The sequence below is a fragment of the Ceratosolen solmsi genome, unplaced genomic scaffold (assembly GCF_000503995.2).
Source record: "Ceratosolen solmsi marchali unplaced genomic scaffold, CerSol_1.0 scaffold1, whole genome shotgun sequence".
Lineage (NCBI taxonomy): Eukaryota > Metazoa > Arthropoda > Insecta > Hymenoptera > Agaonidae > Ceratosolen > Ceratosolen solmsi.
In genome coordinates, this window is record NW_011948415.1 from 5,879,386 (window position 1) to 5,890,045 (window position 10,660).

At 34.3% G+C, this 10,660-nt stretch overlaps 1 protein-coding gene across 1 annotated transcript; it reads right to left on the reverse strand.

The window, feature by feature from the left end:
• Window positions 1-526: 526 nt before the first annotated feature.
• Window positions 527-8,850, reverse strand: Tbh (tyramine beta hydroxylase). The gene is made up of 10 exons (XM_011495498.1): window positions 8,738-8,850; window positions 8,408-8,561; window positions 7,944-8,090; window positions 7,237-7,484; window positions 6,933-7,086; window positions 5,408-5,671; window positions 2,934-3,164; window positions 2,480-2,608; window positions 2,136-2,310; window positions 527-678 (listed from the first exon to the last, which is right to left on the reverse strand). Exons 1-10 carry the CDS (start codon window positions 8,848-8,850, stop codon window positions 527-529), a joined length of 1,767 nt encoding a protein of 588 aa, XP_011493800.1.
• Window positions 8,851-10,660: the final 1,810 nt, after the last annotated feature.

The window sequence follows — 10,660 nt, forward strand, 5'->3', positions numbered from 1 at the left end:
TTATAGATATATATTGTAATATTAATTATTATTATACGCAAGATAAAAGAAGTATTTGTTATTAAAAGGCATGCAAGGTCGAAAGCCAGCTTACGTGCGCCGTTTGCGAATGAATGCCACATTAATGTACTTTTTCAGAAAGGTGCGAGAATGAACAAAACAAAAAAACAAAAACAAAAAAAAAACAAAAAAAAAATCGGAAAAAACGTTCAGGATACTAACTACACAGAAAGTTTATAAACTTTTACACAATACCAAGTAATGCTCTTTGCATTTTTGCATTCTTTGCTCGTGAACATTTTGTACTTTTCTAAAAATACACCGTTTGTATGTCAGTTAATTACCGCATTATCCATACTCTCCAATATCTTTTTCTTTTCTTATTTTAAAAGTATATATTATTGAATTTTATTTTTCAATGACAATCAGACATGACTAAGCTCTACATATTCTATTAATTTTGTTAATTGTTTTATTTAGCTCATTAGGTTAAATAATCTTTTGCGTCAGACTTCAAAGGTTTTATTCAAATTTCATTTTGCTCATCAGCATTGATTTCGTATCCGGATTCCGCGCAACTACGTGCTGGCGGTGCCAGTGGGAGTCTGATTGGTGTCGTCGCAATGTTGTCCCAGAGACCAGGAAGTCGAGATCCATCCGAACCATTACACTGCATTCCTGTGCAAAAATGTTTAAATAATGTGGTTTTATTATACCCTTGAGTTTGCCATTTTATTTTACAAAACCGTTCTTCTCATTATTTCCTTCGACATCGAGAAAAACTACAGTCAAGATATTCGTTTTTTTATGTTTTTCTCTATTCCCCTCCCCCACCCCTTAATTTTATTATTAATAATTTTGATTAGTTAATTTAGATATTCTATCCGATTGATGTTCGTATGAAATATTATTTTCGCATTAATTAAAAAGTGAAACGTAATATCACTTTAAAGTGCATGCATTAGTAGTATAATTGACTAGATTCACTTCAAAGCTATAAAATATTAATTGAACAACCATCAATTATTTATATTCAATATATAGTATACATCACTGTTCTGAGCAACTCAACCGAGTCTGAGAAATCAAAATTTCTATATAAAAATGAATTAAAACAAATTAAATTTTACTATTAAATTAAAAGAAATTTTGATTAATACAAATTACATTTTTATTTTTATCTCACACATTGATGTGCTAATTAACAAATTAACAACTATAACATTTATTATATACTTATAAGCAATGTATATATTCTAATTATTTATTAAATAGTTTTAAGCGTGCGCATTAATAGTATAAAATAATTTTGAAAAATTAATCCAATTTTTTCAAAGATTGATCGCATAGAGTGAAAATATTGTTTCGTAAAAATTAAAAGTATATACTGCGATGAAAAGATGTTATTTATTTTGTAGGGGATACACATAGATTTTGGTGAAAATTTACAATTTCAAATTGAATTTAACTTTCAAAATTAACAATCAAGATAAAATTTAATGATTATGAATATAACGTTTTACTATAACTCGGGTTAATTAGCCTTACGTATTTCATTAACAAATTTTATTCCGAATGTTTAATTAACTTGCTATTAATAATTACTCGCAAGCTTTATTGTAAATCGTTAAGAGTACACAACTGGAATTATCGGTTCAGCTAATAATACTACCAGTGATAATTTTATAATCATAACTTTCTAGGAACATATGTTATAATTTATTATAATTGATTTCACAAGATAATGTGAAAATGGGTTGTAAAATTTTTAGAAAATACTTAAAAATAAAAGAAATAATTATAGGTAATTCAGATAAACGTATTTTATAAAGGTAAAATCGAGTAATTCTTATAGATGCATATCTAGTCATCTGAATGAAAAACAAATTATTTTTAATAATAAAATATTTGCTCTTTTATATATATATATATATAACACTACTAACCAATAAATAATATAAATCATATTTCGAAGTACAAATTGTTAAGTATAATTTTTTCTTAATGTTCATCATAAAACTCGCTCAAATAATAAATATATTATTTAATAGAAAAGTTGCTTAAATATTACTCATGAAAAGAAATAAATTATTCTAATAACACGCGGACTATTTTTCGATCGTATTTAAGTTTACCTAAAGGAGCAACTTCGTATAGATCGTGAAGAGCTGCGATTCGAATCTTCGTCCATTCGATACTTTTATAATTATCTGAAATTCCTTTTCCTCTGTTCGTTCCTTGATTTTCCCACTCTCTCAAGTACCGGAAATACGTTCTCAATGCGTCATCGCTTATAGCACTTTTGCAAACCTACAAGAGAATGATTGCATAAAAATACCATTAGGTTATATTGAGCGCAAGTAAGAATGTCTTTTTACATTTAATTAAATAGTTCTTAATATAAATGCCGATTGTCTCGTACTCTTTTAAACATTAACCAAAAAGTAAGAAACAATTTTTAATTAAAAATATAATATACCTCGAGGCGTGAATTCGGATAGTAGTGTATGTAATTTACACACATCTCATCTGAAATTGCAAAGCCTCCGAGAGTGACATTAGCCCTATCCAGCGTTTCGTACGTACAACTCGTTATTAGAGTATCGCCCTAAAACATTATGATAAATTTAGATTGAATGTGCGAGTGATCGATAAAACGTATCGTCTACTCTGCCCGTAAATCAACGATCAATATATTCGTACAGCTATAATACACCCCCCCCCATTGAAATCGCTTATAGAAATTAATTTATAAATTTTGGCAGGTTTTTTTTTATACAGATTTTTTTTTTTTTTTTTTTTTTTTAATGCCCAGTCTTGACTGATTTCTACACGTAATTGGTATTCATACGATAAATAAGGATAATGTCGAAGGATATTAAGCAGTGGTCGTTGACCGTTAATCAGGCTTTGAAAACCGGTAAATCAATAACCGGCAAAACGGTGACGGGTCGTGGCAATAGTCTGATCTCCTGAAAATGCGTGGAGTAGTGGTTATCGTAGTTGAGGAGCGGCAGTTCCTGGCCGTCCCTCGCATGCCGCGTAACCACTCGCTTCCCGGTGAGATGTGTGTGAAGCTGCGAGCCGAAGATCTTGATGCCACTCTGGGGCAGACCCACACCCGTGCATTCGGCGACGCAGTGGCCGGACAGAACGAACGACTCCTGCGAAAATTATCAGTACCATGCGCTTCGTTAATATAGGGTCTATCTGTTCGATAAGCGGGGGCTTCCCTCGATTATGATTTTCCGAAATGCAAGTTGCAATGAAGAGTATACGAATGACAAAAGCTTCGGCGTAGGCTTCGTCGATTAGTGACGATTATCAACGACTTGAGTCTCCCTGTCAGGATCTTTTGTAAAAATAATTTGCCACGATCGATAAATAGAAGTCCTTGGTACTCGTGTCCCAAACTAATAAACTTACAAGGTCAAATTTTATATACTGATTATAGAATTTAGTTAATTAAGTAATACAAATATTCGTAAAATTTAAAGAAAGCTATTTATTCTTTCGGTTTTCCAAAGCATCAATATAATATTTCTGTAATATTACTCTTATTTTTAACTGTATTAATATGATATCAATTCAATTTAATGAGGCAAACAAAAAAAAAAAACAAAAAAAAACAAAAAAAACAAAAAAAAACAAAAAAAAACTGTAAGAAAAGTACGATGGGCTAATAAAGTGAAATAATGGAATAATATGTATGCAATATATCAACTATTGCACTTTGCAAAATTGAATAGAAATAGTTTGAAATTTTGTTGATAAAAAATGCACGATAATTGGTTTTCTACTCCATTGAATACTGAATTAAATAATTGATTTCTATATTATTTATTTTTATATATTTTGTGTTAATTACTTCAATTTCAAATGGTAGTCGAAATTATAAAATACATTTAATTTTATCCCAATTTAACAACAATTAGGTGTACATTATTTTATTCTTATAAAAATGATGCTCTTGAGTGGTAATTACTTTATCTAGTCATGAAATTCATTTTTCTGATCGTCCCGTCCATATTATATATGCGCTTTCAGTATAAGAATTCAATTGAAAATATAGGAACTCCATTATGGGCCATATTCTTTACAAAATACTCTGCTTTAATTAATCGTTTTATTAATTATTAACGCAAACTAACTATATTAAAAAAAAAAAAAAAAAAAAAAATCTGTATTAATTAATCGGCCATTGTGGAATACATTAAAATTCTAAGTGATCTCAAATATTTATAAATACTATAGATTTTGAGAAGCGGGGATGGGGCAACAGAAACGAACGATCAATTTATTTAAATCAATTGAATGCGCTATAGTTTATACTTATTATCGGTCGATGTAAAAATTGAATTCTCATCAATGTATTATTTAGCTAATGCATGAAATATTAAAAATACATTATTGCATGCTTGTAGTTCGAGATTGAACATAATTTGTCGATCAAAATTTCTTATTAACAAATTCATGCCAACTATTCAGCTTATGTGCATACATATTATGCAAATAATATTACTCGTATCGATTGTATTCATCAAGATGGCAATCACCACATTCTTAGAAGTTAATGATTTTACAAAATTAATTTTATCATAATTAATCGAGCTTACTAATGATGAAATTCTTCAAATATTTGTTCTTCTACTAATTAAATTGATTATTATAACCTATAAATTGATACCAAACAATGTTAAGCAATATTAATTTCGCATCCATTTATATCGTGTAACAAAGCAAGCAATATAATATATTAAATGATAAATATGACTAAAGCATAATATTAATCTTCTATAAATCATTATTATTTTAAACCGCCAAATAATAAATTCAAATTTTTAGTAACACTATCGTAATATGGCTAAGAAATTTGTATAATAACAATAAGACTTATATTATTTATATTAATATTATTTCCTTACCTAACGAACGAGCCTTCCAGGGTAAATATATTTAAGTAAAATAAATAAATGTACGTTTCCACACTGTCAAATAAAAATGCATGCATTTGTGCATCTGAAAATTTCAAATTATCCGTTAAATCATCTGAATTATGAATTCTTTCTCTTTCTTTAGGACTATACTATAAATCTTTAATTTGCGGATAAACAAAGCCCTAATTGCTATAAGGAAGATAAAAAATTATTAATACAATCTTAATGCGATTAATAAGAAAACAACGAAGACGTAAGTTTAAAGTAAAATTTCAAATGCAAATAAAATTACTACATTCAAATTCCATGTCGCATATCTGATTTTCATTCTCATCGACTACCCCCCCCTCTCATCCCCCTCCCCTCCCCACCAAATACCAACCCTCTCCAGCCTCAAATCAGGCGACATGATATAAAAGAAATAGAAATGACGCAGAGTCAGATTAAGATAAACGTATTAAGATAATGACCTGTCCGGGTGGAATGGCCATTTTATCGGTGTACTCGAGGCCCAACTCGATAACCCCCGCATCGTACTTCCTGAGACTCTCGGTGATTACGAAGCGCAGGCCAGATGAGTCGACGACGTCCGCCTGAAGCTCAGGGTTATTATAGTGAATCTCGAGCATCACGTGCCGGTTGAACTCCTCACCACCGATCGGCAAGCCCGCTTCCTCCGGGTACACGAAGGCGTCCGCGCCCATCGCCCATGCAGCCAACACTTTTTTGCAAACCTGCGCGAAGAGAGCACACGCGCGCAAACGGTTTATGATTATGAAAGATTAGGAGCTGCTTTCTCTGGTTGTGTTTGCTTGAGCAGTAACTGTCTTAAAATATTTCACCATGTTCTCTAACTTTGGAGTGAAAGCTCGAATATACTGTTGTTAAAAAATAATCGACATCGTGGCTCATATACGGCGCTCTCTGTGCTTTTAAAGTATTTTAATGAAATAGAAGATTACTAATGATGAAGGACGCTTAGGAACGGTGAGTGTTGTGATCTTACACGGTGGTCAAAATTATTATAAAAATATACGTGCCGCTTGTTTGATTTAAGCTTTATGTAATAATTAAAGAAGCTCGATATTGTGTATTTAAGAATGTGTGACGCATATATTTATAATAATTATTCAATGATTAATAAAAAAAATTATGGTCTTAATGGAATAAAATTGTTTTGTTGTGTAATTTGTATGTGTAATTTTGTTAATCATTATTAAAAGTATTTGATTGAGAATATACGTGATTTAACAATTAATTTCAATATCGTAAAGAATAAGTTTATCCATTCTCAAGATAATTTGCTTAAATATCTGCATATTGTATTAAATGCATAAATGTAATTGTCATTTTTTAAAAAATCTACGAGTTTACGAATACGATTATCTAAAAAATAAAAATTGAAACGAAAAATTGTCAAAATTATACAATTCTTAATAAAACAATAGATCATTATCAAAGACTAATATTGTACTTTTACATATCATAGACATTGGATTTGAGCTTCTCTCGACTAAATTGTCAATGCGAGTAAATAATAAAGCAATTAATACTTATTAAATTAAATTATTTTCTTGGCTGTAATATTAAAATGATATTAAAAAGTCAATGATAGTGCATGTTTGGAACAATAACGTTGGAAAGTATTATCAATATATTCATAAAAAATTTTATTTTATATGTATATGCGCATACAAATGATAAGTTTCTTTTATTGCATTGTGTATAATAAGCCTACACAGTAAAATATTGTAAGGTATAATTGAAAAAAAAGAGAAAAAATAAACAGCAACAATTACAACAAGAACAACAACGACGATAAATAACTGAATCAATATTGGATAATTAGCTAAGGGTTACGAGAAGGATGTAATGGTACGTAAATCTAGTTAAAATTAATAACCTTAAAACAAAATAAATAAATAAAAAAAGAAAAAACCAATATATGAGGAAAACATATATATTTCATTGGTTTGCCTTTACTAACCAACCGACCTGAGTTCGTTCTGGTCGAGTGGATGCGTCGCAAGGTCCATTATACATGGGTATTTCCAAATTAGCGGGCCCGATGCAATGGAATATCTCCATGTGGTGGACCAAATGTTCGTTGCCCTGCTGAATCACCGGTGCGAACTGGAGGACGTGATGCCTATCGTCGAGAGAAACGAGGCAGCGTGAGCATCGAGTCGCTCCTTAAAGTTCCTTAAAGCGATGGCGGGAAGTTGGTAGGATGGGATTAAGGATGGGCAAGGAGCTACGGTTGGACGATTATACGAGGCAACGGCTCCGCGGAGCTTACTTTCTTTTTAGCTTCGAGGGCAGCTTGTGGACGCGACACCAGTAGGTCGTCTCGGCGTTTGGTACCTGAACGCGCTCCGCCCTGACCTCGTACTGCCAGGTGTCCGGAGGGTAGTGGAGCCTCGGCCGCGGGAGCCGCAGCATCTCCGTCCGGGACATGCCCGAGGACTTGGCATTGCCGACCCGCAGTCCGGCCAGGGAACTCAGGGGCCCGGCTCCCTTCAGCCATACCAAGTGGGTTGTACCCCTCTGCGGACAGTCGAACCAGGTCGGTCGGTCCTCGGGAATATCACTGCTCGGAATGATCGGAGCAATCCTTGGCCATTGGCTTAACTATTTCAGCTGCCGTCGTGTTTCAATTAAAAATCCAAAGATATCGCGTCTGTCATTGCGCATCGTTGTCTTTATAAATTGTTGTACCAGTTCTCGATCGAAAGTGCGCTATAAATCTCTTAAGCTTGTATTTCGCGCTCATTCGGACGTCGTGCAGAGCTTGTAAAATTGAATTTTTCATTTACTTGTCGTTATCGTGGATCAAACTCCCAAACTAATCTCATATAGATATTTAAAGGGATTATCGATATACAAATAAAATTTCTTTTATCTACAAATGACTCTGTATTCAAGCAATACGGATTTAGCGTACCAATGGCCTAACGCATATAGGGGATATTCGTGTACGTTATTACAATTACCACAAGTCCATACCTCAATAATGTAATCGTGGTCATCGCAAGTATCGAATTGTCTCGTAAATGTAAACTTGGTTACGTTTCCACGCTTTTTCCATTCGAAATTTGTGCAATCTTGATGCTCGTCGAGATTCAAATTTCCATCATCGTCGCTCCAAGCATCCTTGAACGATACAAAATACCCGCATCATATATATATATATATATACATATATAATTCCCAAGCTAAATATTATACATCACACTCACGGTCCGTGATGAATTTTAGACGAGGAAAAACAATGAATGTCAAACAATAAAATACCAATCGATAAATATATTTATCGATGTTTTGTACGATTAGAAAATCAAAGTAAAATTAAATGACCAAGTCTGTCGAAGATATAATAGCCACGCAGTAGCGATAAATTTACGCAATTTATTGGCAGAACGAAAGATTGCACTTCACCGAAAGCGTTGAAATGCTAAGATAAGAAGTACCTGCAGATGAGTTTCACGATGCCAGTTTGTCCAGAATATACAATAATCCGCGGGCCGTAGTTTCCCGTAATCCGAAAAACCCACGGCGAACCAAGAATTCTCTTCGCCGGTGTAGTGCACTTCCGCTATAATTCGTTCGCTCGCCAACGCCACCCTACGTGGGAATACGAAAAATACCATTTAAATATCCTGGCTGTGGTTAAGTGGTCGCGGCACATAAACATCCCAATCAGTCGATTAAGCGAATCGCCGGCCATGACGCAACGGCAATCGATGTACTCGCTCTCTTACGCGAGAGTAAACCCTCAGGGTGTAAGGTAAGGGGATCACCTCCAATGCAGACTGGCCTCGGAGCCGAGAGGTAGCGCGTGCACATCGTCGGGACCGGATGCGAGAGCCCAGCTCGTGGCCACGAGCGCCAACCCCACGAACAGCAGCTTCATACCGACTGCGGCCGCGGATGCGATAGCATCCCCGTCGTGGCTTAAGCGCCACCGCAACACCCCTCCGTCTTCCGGGGCGTTGCGCGCGACTCACTCGCATTCTTTGCCGAAACTCGGTATCTTATCTCTTCGTCATCGATCACTTGGACATCGGGACCGCTCGATTTAAAATTGTTTCGCCCGTTCGATTATTAATTTCAGCGCTTTCTTAGGATCGCGAGATCCTATGCTTTGCGTGCGGGAAGGGGGAGTGGAAAGGGGATCAGCGATCGTGGTCGATTACGGTCATTTAGAGCAGTCTTTTGCTAACTCTACGGTTCATTAATTTTGGCAGAGTGGCTAAAAAGCGTTTTAATCGAGACGCGATGTCATGATAAAAAATTGCCTTGGGTAAAATTGACTAATAAACTTTACTTGCTGACTGATCTATTTTTGGCTTGGTTTTTTGTTTTTTGTTCTTTGTTTTTTGAAATGACGTCTGATGCATTTAATTAAAATTTTTATTTTATTATTTTACATTATTTATGCGATATGCGTTTAATTAAATACTTACAACGCGTATGCATGCAATACATACGGATTTGAGACATGACGTTGCTTGCAGGGGATGCAAATTGGCGGGAAAATAGGAAATTTTGTAGTTAGTTGTAGGGAGAAAAGCAGATGAAGTTAAGCATCCTACAAAGCGAGATAAGATCTTGTTATTAAAAGCCATTGAATGCAAATGAATTATATATACGTATAGTTTAAAAATTCTAATATTCTTTACCAAGACCATATTGTTGCTAGCGCCAAGAGTAAAAACAGGCGCAAGATTAGATTAAGGTTTAGAGAGAGAGAGAGAGAGAGAGAGAGAGAGAGAGATGCCCGTTTAAATGAGTCATGTGCGTCATTGACGCGCATGGCCGTGAGATATTCCACAATATTGGATGGTCTAGTTGAAAAATGGCGCACGCGATTATGGATCCTCTTGGAGCTTGGAGGAATGCGCTCTCGCGGACGGATGAGTAATTGTCATATTGCATTCCATAGGAGGCGCGCGTCTCGCAATATAAGTCGTAGCCGAGAAATTCCAGAGATCTTATATCGCCCACGACGTGCTTTACATTTAATGAAAGTAGGACCGTGCTTGACTCCGTTCCATCTCCCCCCCCCCAGTTCCCTTCCCAGCCCATTACCTCTCTCACTCCCGTCGATATCTCCTATCCTTTGGGATTTTTTCCAAGTAAGCGCTATGGTCGTCGATGAATTTACTGGCAAATAATCGACAAACTAATGAAATTTGCTATATCTTCAATTTTCCATTTGCCAATTCTTAGTATAATGTGGCAGAACTGGTTACCGATACCTGTGATAAGGAAAAACTCATTAAAAGTTAATTAACAGTAGTTAATTATGTAGCAACGTCGTCGTAATATCTCATTGCAAATATCGATCATTAATGAAAATGAGTTTATTAGCGGTTGGACAATAATTTAATCCTTTAAAAATCCATTACAAATTAATTACTTTGTAAAATTGTAAAATCTTCCTTAATTTAAACTTTAAATGAGCTTCTAGTATAGCTGCAATAATTGATTTTGTTTAATTATCCATGAGAAGCATATACTATATTAACATAACAGTCGAGGCTTTAAAAATTTTAAGGACTTTATTTACCATTGATCTCAATTGACTTATACGCTTATCCTGGCAAATGCTGACCTTTAATGCTAGTTAGAACGAGCCAACGATAACTATTGTAAACAATATCGAATTAATGATGATAATGAGATGAGTGTACGAAGAAAGAAATTGTAAGAATCGCAGA